The 21,403-nt window shown below is 46.9% G+C and overlaps 12 protein-coding genes and 1 non-coding gene across 13 annotated transcripts; 6 read left to right on the top strand and 7 right to left on the bottom strand. All coding sequences in view use genetic code 12, as the record gives it.

Moving 5' to 3' along the window:
* Window positions 1–330: 330 nt before the first annotated feature.
* On the top strand, window positions 331–1,161 carry PRO3 (pyrroline-5-carboxylate reductase; the record flags this gene model as incomplete). Its single annotated transcript, XM_025480301.1, has 1 exon — window positions 331–1,161. One exon carries the CDS (start codon window positions 331–333, stop codon window positions 1,159–1,161), a length of 831 nt encoding a protein of 276 aa, XP_025334601.1.
* A 100-nt stretch (window positions 1,162–1,261) lies between these two features.
* CXQ87_001775 (uncharacterized protein) lies at window positions 1,262–1,687 on the bottom strand (the record flags this gene model as incomplete). The annotated part of the gene is made up of 1 exon (XM_025480302.1): window positions 1,262–1,687. One exon carries the CDS (start codon window positions 1,685–1,687, stop codon window positions 1,262–1,264), a length of 426 nt encoding a protein of 141 aa, XP_025334602.1.
* Window positions 1,688–1,833: 146 nt separating this feature from the next.
* On the top strand, window positions 1,834–3,345 carry SUB2 (ATP-dependent RNA helicase; the record flags this gene model as incomplete). The annotated part of the gene is made up of 2 exons (XM_025480303.1): window positions 1,834–2,060; window positions 2,268–3,345. The coding sequence occupies 2 exons, from the start codon at window positions 1,834–1,836 to the stop codon at window positions 3,343–3,345; spliced, it is 1,305 nt and encodes a 434-aa protein (XP_025334603.1).
* Window positions 3,346–3,409: 64 nt separating this feature from the next.
* CXQ87_001777 (uncharacterized protein) lies at window positions 3,410–4,276 on the bottom strand (the record flags this gene model as incomplete). Its single annotated transcript, XM_025480304.1, has 1 exon — window positions 3,410–4,276. One exon carries the CDS (start codon window positions 4,274–4,276, stop codon window positions 3,410–3,412), a length of 867 nt encoding a protein of 288 aa, XP_025334604.1.
* A 1,034-nt stretch (window positions 4,277–5,310) lies between these two features.
* MET15 (bifunctional cysteine synthase/O-acetylhomoserine aminocarboxypropyltransferase) lies at window positions 5,311–6,623 on the top strand (the record flags this gene model as incomplete). Its single annotated transcript, XM_025480305.1, has 2 exons — window positions 5,311–5,697; window positions 5,718–6,623. 2 exons carry the CDS (start codon window positions 5,311–5,313, stop codon window positions 6,621–6,623), a joined length of 1,293 nt encoding a protein of 430 aa, XP_025334605.1.
* A 37-nt stretch (window positions 6,624–6,660) lies between these two features.
* CXQ87_001779 (uncharacterized protein) lies at window positions 6,661–7,339 on the bottom strand (the record flags this gene model as incomplete). The annotated part of the gene is made up of 2 exons (XM_025480306.1): window positions 6,661–6,704; window positions 6,727–7,339. The coding sequence occupies 2 exons, from the start codon at window positions 7,337–7,339 to the stop codon at window positions 6,661–6,663; spliced, it is 657 nt and encodes a 218-aa protein (XP_025334606.1).
* Window positions 7,340–7,659: 320 nt separating this feature from the next.
* Window positions 7,660–9,318, bottom strand: ECM7 (Ecm7p; the record flags this gene model as incomplete). Its single annotated transcript, XM_025480307.1, has 1 exon — window positions 7,660–9,318. One exon carries the CDS (start codon window positions 9,316–9,318, stop codon window positions 7,660–7,662), a length of 1,659 nt encoding a protein of 552 aa, XP_025334607.1.
* A 1,051-nt stretch (window positions 9,319–10,369) lies between these two features.
* CXQ87_001781 (uncharacterized protein) lies at window positions 10,370–10,792 on the bottom strand (the record flags this gene model as incomplete). Its single annotated transcript, XM_025480308.1, has 1 exon — window positions 10,370–10,792. The coding sequence occupies one exon, from the start codon at window positions 10,790–10,792 to the stop codon at window positions 10,370–10,372; it is 423 nt and encodes a 140-aa protein (XP_025334608.1).
* Window positions 10,793–12,416: 1,624 nt separating this feature from the next.
* On the top strand, window positions 12,417–13,709 carry CAR2 (ornithine-oxo-acid transaminase; the record flags this gene model as incomplete). The annotated part of the gene is made up of 1 exon (XM_025480309.1): window positions 12,417–13,709. The coding sequence occupies one exon, from the start codon at window positions 12,417–12,419 to the stop codon at window positions 13,707–13,709; it is 1,293 nt and encodes a 430-aa protein (XP_025334609.1).
* Window positions 13,710–13,792: 83 nt separating this feature from the next.
* Window positions 13,793–16,450, bottom strand: CNH1 (Cnh1p; the record flags this gene model as incomplete). Its single annotated transcript, XM_025480310.1, has 3 exons — window positions 13,793–15,062; window positions 15,131–16,371; window positions 16,415–16,450. The coding sequence occupies 3 exons, from the start codon at window positions 16,448–16,450 to the stop codon at window positions 13,793–13,795; spliced, it is 2,547 nt and encodes an 848-aa protein (XP_025334610.1).
* A 1,233-nt stretch (window positions 16,451–17,683) lies between these two features.
* Window positions 17,684–18,448, top strand: CXQ87_001784 (gamma-glutamylcyclotransferase; the record flags this gene model as incomplete). Its single annotated transcript, XM_025480311.1, has 1 exon — window positions 17,684–18,448. The coding sequence occupies one exon, from the start codon at window positions 17,684–17,686 to the stop codon at window positions 18,446–18,448; it is 765 nt and encodes a 254-aa protein (XP_025334611.1).
* Window positions 18,449–18,501: 53 nt separating this feature from the next.
* On the bottom strand, window positions 18,502–18,585 carry CXQ87_001785. The gene has a single exon. It is a non-coding gene; the product is annotated as a tRNA-Tyr (tRNA).
* A 423-nt stretch (window positions 18,586–19,008) lies between these two features.
* Window positions 19,009–21,354, top strand: CXQ87_001786 (uncharacterized protein; the record flags this gene model as incomplete). The annotated part of the gene is made up of 2 exons (XM_025480312.1): window positions 19,009–20,124; window positions 20,440–21,354. The coding sequence occupies 2 exons, from the start codon at window positions 19,009–19,011 to the stop codon at window positions 21,352–21,354; spliced, it is 2,031 nt and encodes a 676-aa protein (XP_025334612.1).
* Between the last annotated feature and the right edge of the window lie 49 nt (window positions 21,355–21,403).

A 21,403-nucleotide genomic window follows, 5' to 3' on the forward strand; every position in this document is an offset into this window, starting at 1 on the left:
AAACTGAGCGAAATCAAAAAGCTGATTAGGTCGTGGTGAAGCTTAATTTGTGAAGAAGTGCAAGGGTAATGTCCCGAAATCCGGTCCAGGACTGTCTGGGCCGATTCCGGTGTGCAGACAATCCTCACCCTGGGTCATACGACTGACCTTCATAACTATAATTTTACAATGAATTTGGTATTGTTGTGATCCTGAAGATCCAGGGATTACAGTGGTATAATTTTCATGCCCATATTCTGTCTCTAGCGTAAGTTCACTCACCATTCAGCTTCTCCACGTTCGCGGCTCCACATACACTACAATTTCCAACTACACCTTGCTTTTCAGATCATGGCCATTCAAGACGGATATACCCTTTTGGTGCTCGGCGCCGGCGTCATGGGCACCGCTGTTACTGCGGCTGTTACCGATTCGAAAATGAAGCCATTCCCAGGAAAAGTGATCTTGTGCTCTCAGCTGGAGAAGTCTGAAAAACGTCTCAAGAGCCAGTTCACCCAGGACTTTGTCGAGGTTATTGTCGATGTGGAGAAGAAAAAGAAGGCAATTGAGACTGCTGATGTTGTTCTTTTGGGCTGTAAGCCTTTCCACTTCGAGGCGGTCCATGCCCAGGTCAAAGACAACCTCAAGCACAACCCATTGGTCATTTCCCTCTTGGCTGGTGTCACAATTGACAACTTGTCCATTTTCTCCGATAAAATTGCCAGAGTGATGACCAACACTCCTGCCCAATTTGGCGCTGGAATGGCTGCTGTGGCTCTTTCTGAGAAAGCCAGTGAGTACAAGCAGTTCGTCAACGATTTCGCTGGATGTGTGGGAGCTGCGCTGGAAATCCCTGAAAAGAACATGGATGCCGCTACAGCTCTTATTGGCTCTGGTCCTGCCATGTGCTTGCTCATGATGGAGGCATTGTACGATGGAGGTGTCAGAATGGGTCTTACTCACGATGTCGCCAAAACTGCTGCTGCTAAAGTCATGGAAGGCACTGCCAAGATGGCTCTTGAAACCGGTGAGCATCCTGCTGTGTTGAAGAGCAAGGTTTGTACTCCTGCTGGTACCACCATCGGTGGTTTGTTGAAGTTGGAAGATGCCGGTGTGAGAGGTTCCATTGCCAGAGCTGTCGAAGAGGCGGCCAACATCTCTGCTTCATTTGCCAAAAAGTAAGCTCTGCAAAATACATGAGCCGAGCCTCCTGCTTTCCCTACATGGGTTAATGCAAATGGGTATTATGTACATACTGAATCTCTAGCAATCTCTCGTGCCCTTAATGTTTGAACATCTTCATGAACAGACCCATGTCCTCGGGCGAGATCTTGATGCCAGCTTCGTCAAAGGCGTCCTTCAACTTGGAAATAAGCGCTCTGACCTCCTTATCAGCAAAGAGTCTCATAACCTGGGTCATAGATGGAGGCTCTTGTGGGTTGAAACCTTTCTTAACGATGATCTCCTGAAACTGATTCAACAATTCTCTGATGTGTGGGTGTTGCTGGACCTTGCTGACCACGTCTTGGACCTTGAGGACGTCGTCATCAGGCAAATCGTTCTCATTAGACGAAGAGGCGAATCTGACAGACTGAGTTCTTGGCAACGATCTCAAAGAAACCGGTCTCAAAGCATTTTGCCTAAAAGCCAATCTGGCGGCTGGTCTGGCCACGTTTCTAAATGCCAAATTTGAAACCCTTGAAAGCATTTCTATGATGTACAGCTGATCTATAGTGAGCAATGGCTGGTTGCAACTACTTGTAGTAGTGGGTTGTGCACGACCGCGACCCGCACTATTCTTCGAAAAAAACTATCTCGCTTTACCAGCGCCTAAAAACACTACCATCAGAAACCATGTCTCACGAAGGTCAGGAAGAATTGTTGGACTACTCTGACTCCGAGGAGATCGCCGTTCAGCCATCCGCGGCTACCACCGAGGGCGATGCCTCCAACAACAAGAGCTCCGACAAAAAGGGCTCCTACGTTGGTATCCACGCCACTGGTTTCAGAGACTTTCTTTTGAAGCCAGAGTTGTTGAGAGCCATTGGTGACTGTGGTTTCGAACACCCCTCCGAAGGTTCGTATATTCTATCAGCGAGCTGAGGACGAAGCCGGTCAAACCTAGACTTATGAGTGTCATTTGAACATGAATGGCCACTTCCCACCCCATCAGTGCCATGTGGCGTGCATTACGAATTCACTTCGATTTGGATAAATAAGCAACCAAGGTGATCGGCTTTGCCCGCAGCGCAACGCGTCTTAAACAAATTTCCCCCACTAACATCCAGTTCAGCAGGTCTGTATCCCCAGTCTATCTTGGGCACTGACGTCTTGTGTCAGGCCAAGTCTGGTTTGGGTAAGACTGCCGTTTTCGTCTTGTCGACTTTGCAGCAGTTGGACCCAGTTCCAGGTGAGATCTCTACCTTGGTCATCTGTCACACCAGAGAGTTGGCTTACCAGATCCGTAACGAGTACGCTCGTTTCGCCAAGTACATGCCTGATGTCAAGACCGAGGTCTTCTACGGTGGTACCCCTATCGCCAGAGACTTGGAGAAGTTGAAGAACAAGGAGACTTGTCCCCACATTGTCGTCGCTACCCCAGGTAGATTGCACGCCCTTGTCGAGGAGAAGGGTATTCGTTTGAACAACGTCAAGTCCTTCGTCATTGACGAGTGTGACAAGGTCTTGGACTCCTTGGACATGAGAAGAGACGTCCAGGACATCTTCAGAAACACTCCTCACCAGAAACAGGTGATGATGTTCTCTGCTACTTTGTCCCAGGAGATCCGTCCCGTCTGTAAGAAGTTCATGCAGAGCCCCTTGGAAATCTACGTTGACGACGAGGCCAAGTTGACCTTGCACGGTTTGCAGCAGTACTACATCAAGTTGGCTGAGAACGAGAAGAACAAGAAGTTGTCTGACTTGTTGGACTCTTTGGAGTTCAACCAGGTCATCATCTTCGTCAAGTCCACCTCTAGAGCCAACGAGTTGAACAAGTTGTTGTGTGCCTGTAACTTCCCCTCGATCGCCGTCCACTCTGCCATGAAGCAGGACGAGAGAATCGCCAGATACAAGTCCTTCAAGGAGTTCAACAAGCGTATTTGTGTCACCACTGATGTTTTCGGTAGAGGTATCGATATCGAGAGAATCAACTTGGCCATCAACTACGACTTGCCAAACGAGGCTGACCAGTACTTGCACAGAGTCGGTAGAGCCGGCAGATTCGGTACCAAGGGTTTGGCTGTTTCTTTCGTCTCCAGCAAGGAGGACGAGGAGGTCTTGGAGAAGATCCAGTCCAGATTCGACGTCAAGATTTCTGACTTCCCCGAGGAAGGCGTTGACCCTTCCACTTACATGAACACCTAAGCTGGCACGACAAGCCCCAAAAAGTCTGTATTATCTATAGCTAAAGAATAAAATGAAATGGTTTTCACGCTTTGTAGCGCATGCACACGGTGTCGACGATTCGAAATACCTCTCGTAGATCTGATTTGGGTATAGGAAACCACTCGACGTGCACCTTATATTCGCTCAGTGTCTCTTCCTTGCGTTTGAAGAATTTCAGAAGACGACTACTTCCTTTTTCCTCCTCTTTTGCTTTGTCAATGCATCCCTGGCAGTAAACCGTACCACCGCCGTATCGTTGTTTAAGAAAGCCGTGAATTTCCTGTTCAGCTTGCCAAACGCTTCTCCCAGCGTAAAAGCCTTTGTCCGATGGCTGGAACGTGTGATAAAGATACTTATCTTTTCTGATGCTGAGCCTTTTGAGCTTCTCCACCAAAGTGAGATCCTTTCCCTCGCTACCTGGGTGTAGACACACTAGCTTGTGGTTGCACTGTTTCTCCCATTGCAGAAGTCTCAAGTCGACAGTTTTCGTGGTCATGCCGACTTTGACAAACATGTATTCCAGGTGCTTCGGGGAGAAGTTCACCCATTGTCCTTTCTTCTCCAGCTCGAGGTTTCTCGTCTTGAAGAAGTCCCCACCATCTCTGGTCATGAGCGATGCAAGTGTGAAAATATAGATGAAGCCCGGTTTGTGTATCACATCTTTCCCAGGCCCTCTTTTCTGAGGGGACCTTGATTTCACGGGCAGTCCTCCGTACGGCGTTGCTTTTGCCAGCGTAACCACAATTCTATTTGGCGTCGATGCCCTCAGCTTTTGTGGGGAACCTTTCGGCGTGTATGCTCCATTCGAGCCTGATTGACCTATATGGTAGTGGCAGTAAGCACCGTCTTTCACCATGATCTTACATCGTAGGCCCAGCTTAGCCGTGCCGTTGCATTGTTGGCTGGACATGGAGTGGTTTCTTCAGATCAACGCGTAGTGAAGATCCTGTAGAGATGAGCCGTGGTAGGCCACAATGGGCTTCGAAGACATGGAGTTGCAGATTCGAAAGTGGAGAAAATATTTTTTTAATGTGAAATGATCACTCTTGTTCCTGTGAATCAGCGTTCTTATATTGATTTTCAATTTTTTTCATGAGTAACGTTGGTAGCACTCAACTCTAGATCCCACGCATTTTGTGGTTTTTCAGTTGCAGTTACCGAATCGAGCGATATTCGAAGATACCAATGAGCCTGAAAAATTCGAAATTCTGCAGCTATGGCGTTAAAACAAGCGCAAGCCAGAATTGGGAGCCAATTGTGATTGTACAAAAAAATCAAACCCAATTGACCTGGGTTTCGGAGTCGACTCCGTGGGACCCTGGAGCCACAGACAGGGTACGTACCACACTCGACATTCCCAGAAGCAAAATTCCGCTATTGTCTCCAGAGCCACAACCAACTAAAAGTCAGTTGAACACCCTAACTGGCTTTTGATTAATCCTCTAAGAAAATTGTCACCCAGATGTCAATACTACTATGCTGCACGTCCCTGCGGCTCAAGGCTAATGCATTGGGTGCAAATATCCCATCTGGACCAGCCACAAAGCCCCACTGATGCTTTGACGAGACATCGATTTGAATCATTTTACGAAAAAAGCACTTTTTCTCCTACCGTCCAGAACAATGTCCAGTTTCGAAGCCCCCATTGGCTCTTGCCGAAATGTCGCCGAGCCCGATCGCTCTTCTTCCCTCCATGCAATATACCACACACCCAAACCTAACAAATGAAATAATCAGTACGAAACTTCCATAACCGACCAAAATTACCGTGTCTCTAAAACGCAAATTATTTTTTTCACGTTGGAGCCACCTTGAGCGCCACAGTGTGGCGGGACAATGCACCAAGGTATCGGTCCCAGACAATACCGCCTCACGTGCATTTGCATATTTGGGCCCGGCCCACTATATAACCAGCCGTTTCCCCGATAATTTTCAGCAAAAACCATGCCTTCTCATTTTGACACGCTTCAGTTGCACGCTGGCCAGGAGGTCGAGAAACCTCACGGCGCCAGAGCACCCCCTATCTACGCCACAACCTCCTACGTCTTTGACGACTCTAAGCATGGAGCCCAGTTGTTCGGTCTCGAGACCCCCGGCTACATCTACTCTCGTATCATGAACCCTACCAACGATGTTTTCGAAAAGAGAATTGCTGCGTTGGAGGGTGGTATTGCCGCTTTGGCAGTGGCCTCTGGCCAGGCTGCCCAGTTCATCACCATTGGCGGTTTGGCCCATGCTGGTGACAATATCGTCTCCACCTCGTACTTGTACGGTGGCACCTACAACCAGTTCAAGGTTGCTTTCAAGCGTTTGGGCATTGAGACGCGGTTCGTCAATGGCGACTCTCCGAGGACTTTGCCAAGTTGATTGACGACAAGACCAAGGCTATCTACGTCGAGTCGATCGGTAACCCCAAGTACAATGTTCCTGACTTTGAAAAGATCATTAAGATCGCCCATGACAACGGCGTGCCTGTCGTGGTGGACAACACCTTTGGCGCTGGCGGCTATTTGGTGAGTCCCATCAAGTTGGGTGCTGACATTGTGGTGCACTCCGCTACCAAGTGGATTGGCGGACACGGTACCACCATTGGCGGTGTCATTGTCGACTCCGGTAAGTTCCCTTGGAAGCAGTATCCCGAGAAGTTTCCTCAATTCTCCAAACCCAGCGAGGGCTACCACGGTTTGGTGTTGAACGACGCCTTGGGCGAGGCTGCCTTCATTGGCCACGCCAGAATTGAGTTGTTGAGAGACTTGGGTCCAGCTTTGAACCCATTCGGCTCCTTCCTTTTGCTCCAGGGCTTGGAGACATTGTCCTTGCGTATCGAGAGACAGTCCCAGAACGCCTTGAAGCTTTCGCAGTGGTTGGAGAAGTCTCCTCACGTCAAGTGGGTCTCCTACGTTGGCTTGCCTTCCCACGAGAGCCACGAGTTGGCCAAGAAGTACTTTAACACCGAGCACTACGGTGGTGTTTTGGCCTTGGGTGTCAAGGACTTGGACAAGAAGGTCGAGGACCCATTCCAGGAGGCAGCCGCCCAGGTTGTGGACAACTTGGAGGTCGCTTCTAACTTGGCCAATGTTGGTGACTCCAAGACTTTGGTGATTGCTCCATACTACACTACTCATCAGCAATTGAGCGAGGAGGAGAAGGCCAGCTCTGGTGTCACCAAGGAATTGATCAGAGTCTCGATCGGTACCGAGTTCATTGACGATATAATTGCCGACTTTGAACAGTCGTTCAAGAAGGTGTACGGTTAGACTATGTATGACCATGTGAGGATACAATAAATCCCTGTCAAGAGCGTATGGAACGCAAGAAGGACAGTTGTAATTCCAAGACTCCAATGCAATCCGTAGTCACGTAAGTATGCCTCGATGAAAGGCGAGCCCACTCCATGTCCAAAGAGAAGTATAAGCAAAAGGACAAAGAGAGATCCCTGGAGTATGAGGCTCATTACCTCAAAGACTCTTCTTGCGTTTCCGTTGAAAATAAAAGAAAGCAAGTCCATGAGAACAACTGCAAGAAAATTAAAGGCAGCCACGAGCCACAATGTCTGGATTGCAAGGGAAAGCTCACTAATCTTTTCCAACTGGAGCATCACCAGGACCTTGCTGGAGTCCAAGTTTGCCGAATCTTCAGATTGTTGAATTTGTCTGATGACTCGATTGATTTCTTTAATTGCAGCCTGGTATAGTTCTTGAGTGTTTTCGCCAAACTCTTGTGGATTTTCAACTTCTCCAATCAACCCAACCTGAGTTCCTATGTCGAGCACAAGCATACTGGGAATATCCATACCTCGACCTCTATAACAGTCGAAATCCGAATCCGAATCTTTGAATCGACACATTCCCATTGGACTGAAGGTGTAGATGCATTTTTCGACAGGCCAATCGTGAGGAATGGTCGATTTGGTACTACCACCAAGATCCTCTGAGAAGTACGCAAAAAGCTGGAGACCATCGTTGGCAATCATAGTCCAAGAAGCAGATCCTTCATCAACTTCTAGCTTATTTATAGCGGTAGTATAGGGAGATGGAAATAGACTCCCAAGGAATAAAAGAGATCCAGCAATGAGCCATATCCAGAAGACCACTTGATGAGAGATAGTTGTGTTTTGAGGAATAAAATAGCCATTGCCTCGAGCGGGCCGATCCACTATTGCAAGCTCTTCAAGATCATCTTCCTCTTTCATTTGCAAAAAAAAACTAGTGTATTAGTGAAATATCGATTTGTGTCAGTATATATGCGAGGTATGCGAATAAGTCCCTAGCTCCAATGAGTGTCTAAGACTGTCTAAACGATTTTGTTTATAAATTGATTGTTATCGAGCAACTGCATCTCCTGCTCATCTAGAACAGAGATGTTGTCGACTGATCGTTCATAGCTGTTGTTAGCATCTGGGATCAACATGTTTTGGTGAGGCTGAGATTGGAGGCCTCCGCCTGTGTTACTTCTAGAGTGGTTAGGTGTGTTCAATTTGTTGAGAGTCGATGCCCGAGACAATGACCCACCTTCAGCAACACCAGGTAGCGTTTGTGGATACTGGTGGTTCGAAAAGTGATTCTCTCCGTAAAGAAGATCATGTGTGGTTGACTTCTCCGGAATCCAGTTCCGGTGAGGCGTTTTTTTAGACTTTGAGCTGTCCTTGCGTCTGCCAGAAAACTTGCGGGTGATTGTAGCACCTAGCTTTCGAAGCTCAGTTTCAGTGTGGACATGGCTGCTCAGCTCAGCCCTTTCGGGTTCAAATGTCTGTTCGCGGACCTCGTAGTCATCGGGCGATGCAAATGGTCCGTTGTCGTGGTAGCTAGTGCTTTCCACTGAGGTGGATCTAGGAGGATGGTCATGGTCATTTTCAAAGTTTGCTGCATCATCGAAGAGTCGAGAAATAGACTTCTTCGTCTTGTTACGCTTGAGCTGTCTCGAGACCTGATATGGCTTGACGACGTAGGCGCCGTCGTTATCGTTTGGATCGTCTCTATAGTGGTATGTGATCTCGTCGTCAGAATTGTAGCCATCATCCGTAGGGTTTGAGCACCATAAAGGCAAGGCCCACAGAAGCATCGTGAGCACGGAGAAGGCGAACGTGCACCATAAGAGAGCCTGGAAAACATCTCCCAAGATCATCTTCACACCGTAGCTGGACATTCCCTTTGCAATCTCCTTCTTCATAGATCGTAGTTCGTTTATGGCAATAGAGGAAGCCACGATCATGATTATACCAGCAGCAACAGCTAGAAGCGCCAACCCGTTCATTGTGATAGTGGGAATAGACGATAGGTCCTTGGCGCCGCCTCTGTTGCTGTATAGGACAAGACCGTAAACGATAATGGCCGCCTGGGCCAAAACCTGGAATATCATGACTGGCTTGAGAACTCCAAAACGCTTGTTACGCGCTTCTAATCGATGGGAGTATTCATCGTCCTTCTTGTAACTCGACTCGTACGCGTAAGCCAAAATGATATCAAGGCCAGCCTCCAGCATGATAGCTCTGTAATCAAAGATACCGATACCGTCGTACGACTGGCAGTCCTCCGTGATGTTACCCTTCACGTGGGTGACATAGTCATAGGAGATCATGCAAAATTCATTAGCACCAAGCAAAATGTACTGGGCAGCGTCCTCCACCTGTTTCTCTGTGTATTGTGTGAGGATATGGATTTCGGAATCCGTGAGTTCGTTGTCAACAGGCAACAAGTCCTGATTTAAGGTGCCTGTGGATGAAATGGAGCTTCTTAACGACTTGTACAAACCCAACGCCACATCTAAATGGGCACAGTTGATACGTGCCAAATAGGTGGATTCGATATCGGAGGATGCAATCAAGTAGGCGATACCAAAAGCGATGGTCAAAAGCGACGTTCCCAAACGAAAGAACTGAAGGATTCGTTGTTGGATCGATAGGTTATGGAAAGGCCGGGATACCAGACTTTTTAAGCTTCGAAAGAAGCCCATGATGGATGTCGTTCACCAGCACGTGAACTGTGTTTTTCTATAGCCCTGGTAAAGAGCGTTTATGTGGTTTCTGGTGGTGAGAAGCGCTTAGTAGGCTTGAGGTTCTCGAAGCGAGGAAATGCAGTCCTGTGAGATGATAAGAATAGAACACACCTGAAGAGAGGTCTACAGGGGTAGATTCTTTTGGTGGGTCAGTCCAAAATAATCCTGATTATAGATCGATTCGGGAAAAATTTCATCTATTAATTATTTCGTGGGGGCCCGGGTTTCGGAGCTGTGGCATCGCATGTACTGCTCCAAGTAGGAGGCTCACATATGGGTGCATTCTTGGCAGCTGGCGATGAGAATCGTGTTTGATTGTCTGATTTGACGCAAATAGAAGACATTGTAGTTGGAAAGGGTGAAAAAACCGTCTCAGGGGAATCACCTTCTTTAGACTTTGAGATGCATACGTCAGCCTCACGGAGCATGAATTACACAAAATGGAGCCAGGCGGAGCAGAGAGGTGGTGAAGGTTTAAGAAAATGAATGAATTGCAGACTTTTATAAGTTTTGATTACATTTTTGTTTATACTTTGGGAGGAAGGCTGGCTTGGATGTTGCAGCACTATGCGTGTGGCTTAGGTGTATAGTAAGAGTCTGCCAACGGACCAGTTGGCTTCTAATCGAAATAGTTGGTCTTTGCTTCCTAGGTAACGTAATCAGCATGAATTCTGTTTATTGAATTCTTGGAAGATTGCACCAAGGAATTGCACCGAAGATTGCAAACACATTTTCAAGACTTGAACAGAATCAGCTCTCAGCCACATTCAACGGAGAACACGTTGTAGATACTTGAAACTTTCAAAGAGTTATTCGTGAAAGCCAAAAATAGAACAGAAACACTTAAAGGAACTACGATGAAAAACCTGAATTAGTAGTCTCTGGTTCCTTCGCTCCTAAGACTCCACCACACTCGGCAACACGCCTACGACAAAACTTACGTCAAAAATCTATCTTTATTACCTTTTTAACTTGTTCATTCGTGAATCATATAAAGCAACCGGTGCCACTAAAACTCCTCGTCGAACTTCAACTGGCCGTATGTGCTGTTGTACTGTTCCAAAGAGGGCTTGTTGGTACCGAAAAGACGAGGCTCGTCCTCCTCGAAACCTCTCTTACCATTGCCCTGCAATGGCATCGTTTGGAGTGGCATCGAAGCGCCCCATTCGGAGACATTGGAGCCTGACTGGAAGGTCGAACCCTGATTCGTCAATGGAGGTGGCATATCCATGTTGTTAGGAAGAGGCACTCTGTTGAAAGTACGTTGAGGCATGCCACGGTCGTAAGAAGCCTCGTGGGAAACAGAGTAGCCATCAGCGACCAGCTTTCTGATTCTCATGCCGATGGTAGCCAACGAGGCGATGTCTGGGTTTTCATGCTGAGGCTGGAAGCCCTGAGTCTGTGAGCGTTTCGTAGGATGTTCCATAGTCATGAGAATGAAGGGATTGTTTTTGTTTATATGGGTTGAACGAGGTGTATCAGATGACAGGGGTGAAGTCGAGATCACTTTTTTTCTCCTTCCTAAACGGTGTAAATGAGCACACGTTATGTGGAGGACGCATCATGGGCCCAGGTGTAAGTGGACCGATTCATAAGAGGAGAGGTTTTTGATGCGTTTGAGTTGACTGGGGAATTTGGCTTTCTGAAGTACTAAAATTGAGAAATTATGAGTTTCATGATGTGTTGATGTTCGTGGTGCCAGGTCAATGACGTGCTTTCGCAGCCACCGATAAGGTGAGGCTCATATCGGAGGAGTTACATGAACGGCTCAAGCCTTTGGGGATTGAATTTTTGATTTTTGAAGAGATCACGGGCTTCTGGAATTTGATCAAGTGTATTGCTAGAGGAGTTTCAAAATCGTGCAAAGGTTGACTGGTAATGTTTCAGATGGCGCAGCATGCAAGTGAAGCATTGAGGTTTGTGGATTTGAGATTCTGCCATGAGAGGTGTCGAGGCGATGCAATCTTAGAAAAAGACTTTTTATGGTAAGAGAAAACAGCCCTACGTTTTTCTCGATAGTTGAATTCATATATATGACAACTTTTATCTCGAATTGGTTGTGGGTAGAGGTCTGATTCAGCACGTAAAGGGTACGAAGAAGAGATTTACTCAACGATTCGAGACAAGAAATATCAAAAAAGCGGATTAGAATCTAAGTGGTCTGCAGCGATATTCCTCTAGGGCGTGTGACCTAGACTGTCTTCACAATCAAACAATATTTACCACAGTGACTACCGAAGTGATGACTTTTTGAGGACCCTACTACAAAACCTCAATTAACGTTGTACATCCTTCAACTAAAGCAATCAATTGAGGCATGGCTACGCCAAATTCACGACAATTATCCGAAGGTCATGATGCTTAGCGCCAAGCCCAGCAGCATTCCACAAACGTGGACAGGTAATTCTTCAAAAAGCAAAAAAAGCAACAATACTTCAAATCGATTCGAATATCGACATGCAGATCGAGATCAATGGAGGCGTCTCCCTTCAGATCGGCTCATTCCTGTCAGTAAAACCATATTCCGCTTTCGGATTTCGCAGCCATTCAGCAATACCCAAACGATCTTCAAAGGACCAATTTCCAGTGATCAAAAAGTATTCAAATCACACTTGATTCACCCTCGCTTTCTGAAAACACTCGCTACAGAAAACCCAGACTTGCCTGCCCCTCATAGATCCAGCCCATGTGGTATGGGGCGCATCTTGCTCGGAGTACCACGCAGCGATAACCACCAATACCAGATCTCCAATCATCCAGCATTGATTAAACTTGAAAAGCACCCACACACCACAGACACTCCCACCCCTCTTCCAAAAAGCCAAAACTCAAATTGCCCCAAATCACCACCCAATACGCTTTTTCCAAAAATCCCTCCTCGGGGCTCGCCTTGAGTTGCACCTAGGGGACGGCGATTTCTTGCCGGAGCGATCATGGTTCCCCAGGCGCGCCCAGAACGGCAACCCACGCCGCGCAGTGCACCTATAGGCAAGATAGAGCGATGGAGAACAGTATAAAGGCAAGCCGAATCCCCAGACTTTTTCCCGCAAACCAAAATGTCTATTTCTTCAGCAACAGCCAAGCAGTACGAGGAGGAGTACTCCGCCCACAACTACCACCCTCTCCCCGTGGTCTTCCACAAGGCCAAAGGTGCGCATGTGTGGGACCCTGAGGGTAAAGAGTACTTGGACTTCCTTTCTGCCTACTCTGCTGTCAACCAGGGCCATTGCCACCCCAAGATCACCGAGGCTTTGGTGGAGCAGGCCAACACGTTGACCTTGTGCTCGAGAGCCTTCTCGTCCGACGTGTTTGGCCAGTTCGCCAAGTACATCACCGAGTTCTTCAACTACGAGATGGTGTTGCCCATGAACACCGGTGCCGAGGCCGTCGAGACCGCCCTCAAGTTGGCCAGAAGATGGGGTTACGTCAAGAAGGGCATCAAGGAAGACGAGGCCATTGTCTTGTCCGCTGTCGACAACTTCCACGGCAGAACCTTGGGTGTGATCTCCATGTCCACCGACTCCGAGGCCACCACCAACTTTGGTCCTTACCTCAATGGGGTGGGTCCTCAAATCCCAGGCGAGCCACGTGGCACCTTGTTGAGATACGGTGTCATTGAGGACGTCGAGAAGGCTTTCAACAACGCTGGCGACAAGATCGCTGCCATCTTGTTGGAGCCTATCCAGGGTGAGGCTGGTATCGTGGTACCTCCTGCCGACTACTTCACCAGAGTGCAAGAGCTTTGCAAAAAGCACAATGTCTTGTTGATCTGCGATGAGATCCAGACCGGTGTTGCCAGGACCGGTAAGATGTTGTGCTACGAGCACTACGAGAACGTCAAGCCTGACGTTATTCTCTTGGGTAAGGCCATTTCCGGTGGTGTCTACCCCGTTTCTGCTGTTTTGTCCTCCAAAGACATCATGCTGACCATCACACCTGGCTCCCACGGCTCCACATACGGTGGTAACCCATTGGCTTGTCGTGTGGCCATGGCTGCTTTGCAGGTTGTCAAGGACGAGAACTTGATTGAGAGAGCCAACACCTTGGGCTCCCTCTTGCGCCAAAAGTTGGAGAGCTTGCAGTCCGAGGCTGGCGGCATCATCTCCGAAGTCAGAGGCAAGGGCTTAATGTCTGCCATTGTCATTGACGAGGCTAAGACCAACGGCAGGACCGCTTGGGACCTCTGCTTGCTCATGAAGGACGAGGGCGTTTTGGCCAAGCCTACCCACGACAACATCATCCGTTTGGCTCCTCCTTTGGTCATCTCCGAGGAGGACTTGCTCAAGGGTGTGGCCGGCATTAAGGCTGCCTTGGCCAAGTTGCCAAATGCGCCAAAGGCTGCTCATTAAATAAGATATGTAAAATTACCGGTGGCTGCTAAACCATGGATGTAATGCCAAATGCTATATAGAGCTAATGCTACCTCATTAAATTAACGTTCTTCGTCACTAGCATCTCTTTCGTGCGAGAGTTGTCCCAATGCAGCTAGTCTTCTTTTCTTTTCAACCTCGGTCTCTTCATCCTCCAGCTCGTTGTACTCATCAGTGTCGCACGGCTCTTCTTCCTTGAGGACGACATGATTACTGTCCACACCAGTCTCAGCCTCAATAAGACCACTGAGTTTGCGTTGCATCGAGTTGTTGAATTTTTCTTCATCGTGGTGTGGCGATTCTTCATGGGGGATCACAACTTTCTCAGACTCTCCAACGGGAAGAGGAGAGTCAAGAGCCGATTCTCTGGCTGCATTTGCATCAGCTGGTGACGGTTCTTTGTTTTTGATACCCACAAGAGACAAAGCCTTGTTGACGATGGAACCCAGTCTTGCTCTGGTGGTTTGCTTGTTTGGATTGACGTGCTTGTTGACTCTGTAACGTCTGACGACTTCACCGTCGGAGTTTTCAATAACGATTAAATTATCAACCTGGTGAGCAAAGAATTTCTTGCCTCCATCTTTCTTGACGAACGCCTTCTTTTTACGACTCATTGTTCTTGTTATTTTCTTGCCAATGGATTCACCACTCTTGGAAGAAAGTCCCAGGTTGTGGGACGTGGCTGAGAACTGCGACATATGGCGTCTCAATGAATTCATGGAATGGATACTGACATTTTCTGCATTCGATGGTGTCTCCTGGCATTGTTCAAGAGCTCTCATTGGAAGGCTTTGTATGATTTCACCTTCCTGATCCTCTACTATGATATGGTTGCCCTCCTTATAAATAGCGGCGGGAATTTGGTCAGTGTCTGGATCAAGGTCCTCAAGAGGCTTACCTGAATCGACAGCGATTTTGTTTCTGACCTCTTTCAATGTCTCTTCATTGATATCATTGTCAATGTTCTCGTTCTTCTCAGCAAACGTAGAAGAGGTATCGCCAGAATCGCCACCATCGCTTTTGGTGGGTCCTTGGGAATGTGATTTGCCCAACTGCAAAACCTCAGTTTGAGGACGATGTCTTCCATCGTCGGTGGTTTTGCTCTCACGCTTATTGTGCTTCTTCTGCATTCTCTTCCTCCTAGCGCCTCCAGAAGGTCTAACTTTGGCTCCAGTTTGAGAAGAGGCTGTGTCTTCTGGTTTGAGATCAGGATGGGCCGTGTCGATACTGTGCAAGGAGTAGGAAGTAGTAGTTCTGTCGAGCTTCTGCAAACGAGACATCCAGGAAGGACCTTGATCATGAGTATTGGTTGTGGTCATTGTGATTGCCATTCTGTTCAAACGTTTGCCTAGAGTCAAGACGGCCACCGAGGAGCCATGAACAATGATCGAGGTGATAACGATGAAGCAGACGATAGGCCAGATACATTTGATGAGCTGGTAATGGGGAATGTTTCATCGGTGAGGTTTGCCAATGGGGTCTCCTCATTAGTGTAGTGAGCTTCCAAGTCACCTCTAGCAAGAATGGCGGCGAAAATGGCACCCACACCGATAGGGCCAAAGTGGCCACAGAACAAAGCTTCTCTCCATGTCTTGACATCAGGAGTGAACGGCTTCAAGGCGAGCACGGCTGGAATTCGTCTAAGGAAGATGATGACGAACGCAAGAATGATCAAGCGCCAAACGTCAAGACCGAGATCACTGTTGTTGAAATCAGGCCAAGGGACGATAGCACCAAAGTAAACGAAGAAAGACAAGTTGAGAAGCAAGTCAATGACGGTCGAAACATGCGACTCTTCAGTTTTTCTAGCGAATTCACCGTTCCAGCCGAACGCTGTGCCGGCAGCAAACGAAACCAAAAGATCGTCAACACCAAGCATAGAGCCGACACCGGCAGACACGAAGGCGAGGAAGACGAAAAGCGCCAAAAAGGACTCTCTATCGATAAGATCCTTGTTTTCAGCAAATGCCACCGCCTTTCTTAAAGAGTATCCGAGAAAGACACCCAAAACAACGCCGAAGCAACACTCCCAGAAGATTGTAAGTGTAAACCAGTCCTTGACAACCTCTCTAGCGTGATTTGCCTGAGTGACCAAGTTGAGCGCAAGGAAAATAAACGGAAAAGCCATACCATCGTTACAGCCCGACTCGGCCGTAAGCAAGTTACGTAAATGTCCAGGAACTCTCTCTGCGAACTTACCCTTACCAACGACAGCAGCAGCCAAGACAGGATCAGTAGCAGTCACACAAGCCGCCACCAAAAGACCATCAGCAAAGTTGAAATGCGGTATAAGGGCCCAAATAAAAAGACCAACAACCAACCAGCCACAAGTCATGACAGGTAGCAAGAAGATGGTGACACTGAGCCAGTGTTTCTTCATGTATTTTCTAGGAAGTTCGACCGCCACAGCGACAATCTGGATACACAAGACAATTCTGCATATCTCCAAGGTCAAATGGTCGGAATTCGTCCAGTTGATCGGGTCTAGCCAGTTTAGACAGTGAGGTCCGAAGATCAAGCCGGCGATAGTCGCCACGGTGGCTTCACCAATGTACAACCGTTCCTTGACAAAGAGAGACGCTAGCGAGAAGAGCGTACTGAAGATTCCAACACATGCGTAAGCAATATGAGACTGTTCAATCTGGGGTTAGTAAAAATATGGCACATAAACGGAAAAACGGGACCGACATACCTCTAGCTGGGACCACATTGGTGTACATTTGTTATCGGAAAGACGGTTTTCGTGATGATGTGTGGTAGGGGAGTATGCAGGCCGCCAAGAAACGAACAAAGCTAGAGAAGCCGAATGACAGGTATTTGACGTCTGGGGTTGCAGGTGTACTATTTGAAAGATGCTAATCGAGGAGATTTTTTTTTTTTTTTTTTGGAAACTTTTACTTGTTTTCTTATCAGACGGTTCAATCGGCCTAGGGGTAGTCCGGGGTGATGCATCAGGCAGGCTTAGGTAAGCGCTTATCTAACAATAGATGGTATCGTTTACTTTAGTCCACACAATGGGTATCAAAATCGAGGCGTTACAGCGGTCTATGTGAAGTGTGACTCCTGATCCGAAGACGATCTTTTGTTATTGGCGAGAGATAGAGGTGGAGAATGGAGGGGAATGTACGGGAAGCACGCAAGCAAGGCTGAGGATGTCTCACAGTGAGGTCACCGTACAGAGGGTGCCAATGGAACACTAAAATGGGATGGCAAGTTTTGAGTCGCTTTAAGGAAATTGAATATCTCTCATTTGTGGGTCTGTGATTGGCCGGCGCTTAAATGGTGGGAAGTTGAGGAGGCAAGCAAGCTTGTGCTGGTTTGTAGCACTAACGGTGTTGGTAGGGAAGAATGAACACAAAAGCTTCCGGTGCGACGGTTTGGGAATATTGTTTTTTTTGAATGGGATAGAAAAAATTGGGTTGTTTTGACCTTGCTAGGTACAAGGTGTTCCTTGGAGGAATGGTCACTGTACGTCTCTTTGTTGTAAAACTGTGATGGAAGACACAAGCTGAAGTCAAACGTTGATGAATTTTTTACCTGGTTTCCATTTAAGTTCTACTCCTCATCTAAGCCATCCAGATCTTCCATTTTCATCTTTCCAAAAATAATTCATACATTGACCCTACGCCAACACTTGAGGCATTGTGGGCTAAGTGGCTGCGAAACGGCTGCAACGAAGGTTCACTTGCTTACACCAACACAATACCAAACATCTACCACTTCCTTCCTTGTATCAAAAATTCATGATCTACCCCAACTTATCAAGATCATCCTCGCATGACAAAAATGACTTTGATCTGCCAAACCGTTGGGGTGGTACAGGAGGCACTGGTGTACACGATACTCAGTTGGATCCACAGTTCTATTCTCATCAACTCCACTAATAGATATAGATCTGGGCTAAACCTATACCACAAAGTCAAAAGACCCACTCATAGAAAAACCAGCCCGCCATGACAATAGAAGGAATGTGGATCATCGGCTACGGCCTGCTCATCTTCAAACCTCCTCCACTTTACGACTTCAGAGTCACTGGAACTCTTAAAGGCTACATTCGTCGATTCTGGCAGTCCTCCTCGGACCACAGAGGCACTCCAGAAAGCCCAGGCAGAGTGGCTACTCTCATGTCATTGCAAGACCTCAAAGACCACTCCAGATTCCACAATGACTTGTACACATATGAGCTCAACCCAAAGGTTGGTGAGCTGAATATCGCTACGGAGTCAGTGGCTAATCTTCCCAGCGAGGCTTTGGCGAACAACATTCATGATGTGAAGCACAAAATCGACGAACTTGAGGAGGACGACTTGAAGGTCTGGGGTGTGGCATACTACGTTCCACCGGAACATGTGGAAGAAATGAAAGCGTACCTTGACGTCCGGGAAAAGAATGGATACACGCTCCACAAGGTGAGGTTCCACGTCCACAGTGTTCCCAACGAGGCCGAGGCGGTGGTGAGCAAAATACCAAGAAACCAGGACGGAGACTTATTTATCGAGTCCTTCATCTACATCGGGACTATCGACAATGAGGCGTTTGTTGGTCCTGAAACCGTCCAGGATACTGCTGCGGTTATCAAGAAGAGCAAAGGCCCCAGCGGTCTCAATTTCGAGTATTTGAGCAAACTCACAGAGGCTGTCCATGCTCTTGATCCGCAACTGAGGTCGCGAGACTTCTACCTCGAAGATCTAGTAGCCCTTGCAGCACCCCAACAATAAAATATACTAATAGAGCATATTGAAAAAAAAAAAAATTAAAATGTAAAAAGAAATCTCCCGGGGGTGAGTCGAACACCCGATCTCAAGATTACAATCACATTACAGTCTCGCGCCTTAGCCAGCTTGGCCACCGAGAGGATTTCTGAAAGGCAATGAATGCAGGTTTATTATATCGTCTTTTATAAAAGCAGTATGTATGCAGGATAACATATACAGGAAGCTCAGTATTCGAATATCAGGAGCTGTAGAGCTTTCTTTCTTTGGGGTTCGAAAACGAAACTAGAAAAAAGGATTACAACATCAGTGGAAGTTGTATAAGGGGCAATTGAGCAGATTTCACCTAAGAAAAGAGATGAAAGTAATACAATAATGTCTGGTCCCATTTCATGGGACGCAGTCGCGACCTTCAATCAGATGAGTCACTTGATAATAAAGAAAGTGGCAAAGACCTACTACCCCAATTGAGCATCGGTGGCAAACATTGTGAGTCAAGTGAAATGAACTGTTCAATCAATCGTCTATATATTTCAGGAGAGTCTACCTCTTCATTACCATAGACCATGATTGTCCCATCTGTAAATTCCTTAAGTCCCACTTACGATCACTTCACTGTGGCAGATGAAGAGCTCAAGGTGATGCCTGTGGATGAGATGCAGAAAGCTATAAGTCGGATTTGCATTTCAAGCAGAGCTGTTGTGAAGATGTCGAAGACAAAGGATGAGACCAACTTCTTGCTTCATGGAAGCCAGGAAGGCGTGAAGAAGGCCAGGACACTCATCAAGCAGAAGTTTCGAAGCAAATCTCAGATCACATTTGATATTCCCTCAAGATCACGACGTGCTGTAGTTGGAACAAAGGGAAGCACAGTGAGAGCCATCAAAAGAAAGAACAATGTTGACATCAAAATTGACCGCAGGCGCTTGTGTAAACCATTCGATTTAGAGAAATATCATGATGGTGATCAGCTTGCGATTTTCAAACAAGACCCGTCGGGTGATGTTCGTTATGTCGCTTCGGTGGAAGTGAAGGTGATGGGCAGCCAAGTGGATTGTATGGCAGCAAAAAAACAAATTTTGGAAGTTGCACTGCTACAAGTTGTCGAGTTTTGTCACTTCCCGCACGGATTATATCGTTACGAAGCGAGAAAAAGGGCCGAGGAGTGCTTCAATGATGTATCCATTTTTACTGGCTATTCACCAATTGATACGTTAGCAGTGGAAGGCCACAAGGATACAGTGTATGAAGTTATGAAGCTTCTTCGCTCCTTTGCCGATCTCGAATGTGACTCGATAGTAATTCCTACTGCATTGAGGTACACCGGTTTCATGAGCTCTCTCCAGAATGTTGAAACAGAAGATTTAAAAGAAAATGAAAAGAAGGCCGAAACGAAAATAATAATCAAGGGCCAAAGAGCGGATGTAACGACGGCTTGTCAGATGATTGTTGAACACATTGCAAAATATTTTTCTCATAGACTCATGTTGATAGATCTTCACGGTGGTAACATTGAACATGTTAGGAGAGTGTTGTCGTTGTATCAAGTAAGGGAACGGGCCAAAAGGTTATTGAACGAGAATTCTGTTTTTGGTGAGTATCCAGAGAAAGATTTTCACAACGTTGAATACATCGAGGTGTTTGGACTCCAAGAAAAGGATGTGATGCTTTCTATCAGTCAAGTAGAATGTATCATTGAATCGTTGAAGCCCAGTGACCTTTACCTCTGCTTTGATAGAAATCTCATCTGGAATCTACAGCTTCCAAATGATATTAGAAGTAAGTTGTGGGAAAGTCTTCCTGAACCATGGCGGGAGAAGGCGGTATTTAATGTGGGAAAAGATTTTTTGGCATTACATCGCAGGCATTTGGTATGCCAACACGCTCTCTTTTACAGGCAGCTACCGGAATCGGATTTCAGATCATTTTTGGAGGCATTAAGGCGGGAAGTAGAAAGCAGATCGAAAGTTGTTTTAAATGTCCCTTCAATTACACAGCCGCTTCTCAAGGTGAGCTACCTAACAGATGGATGCAAAATGGAGTTCCATTGTGACGGGGATGAAGATTGCAAGGACATGATAACGTTGTTTGACGAAACTGAGCGGGTGGAGAAGACCGTCACTCTCATCAACCAGATTTTGCAGTGCGAGAAAGAGCAGCAGGTATACACCGTGGTATTCGAAATTCCGTCTTTGTTGGTTTATGATCTCAAGAGTTACTACTATTTGTCTGATTTCAAGGAAAAGTATGGCATAAAACCGCACATAGTTAGGAAGGATGGACAACCCAATAAGCCAACTTGGCTGACGAGCACCTCGGACGTGTCTATTGTCACACTTACGGGTAACCGGGTCTATGTTGATGCCCTCAAATGTGAGATTGAAGAGAAGGTCAGGAAATTCATCCCCTACATGTTCACAGAGGTGTGTGATATCGATGAAAGTTTCTTTGCTCGAGTCAGTGGAAGGGATTTTTCCAACATGCTGGAATTGGAACGGCTGCACAAAGTGAAAACCAGCTTAGGAACAGCCGTGTTGACATATGGCTACCTTTTTAACGATTCGAGTGGCTCTTTCGATGATCATCATCGTGTTCAGATAATGGGAGGATCGAGTACACTGGTAATCCAGGCTAAGGAGAGTCTCCTGAGACTTTTGGAAACAATCAAAAAGTCCACTGAAACAGCTACATTTCGAGTACCGAAAGTACTACGTTACGACATTCGAAATCAACTAGATATGTCGAGATATGATAAGAAATGTTCGGGAGTTGATTGCGAGTTTCGAGATGACGAAGCAGATGGCTTCATCACGCTAGATCTTCATGGGTGTCAGCCCGACCTCAGGAACGCGGTGGAAAGAACAAATAGCGTGATAACAGAGCATATAGAGAAGGAAAAAGACAAAACATAACCAAAACACCGTAATCAAACTGTAAAACACAAACGAAGGGTGGCAGGCA

This window comes from Candidozyma duobushaemuli, assembly GCF_002926085.2.
Source record: "Candidozyma duobushaemuli strain B09383 chromosome Unknown B_B09383, whole genome shotgun sequence".
NCBI classification, from domain to species: Eukaryota; Fungi; Ascomycota; class Pichiomycetes; order Serinales; family Metschnikowiaceae; genus Candidozyma; species Candidozyma duobushaemuli.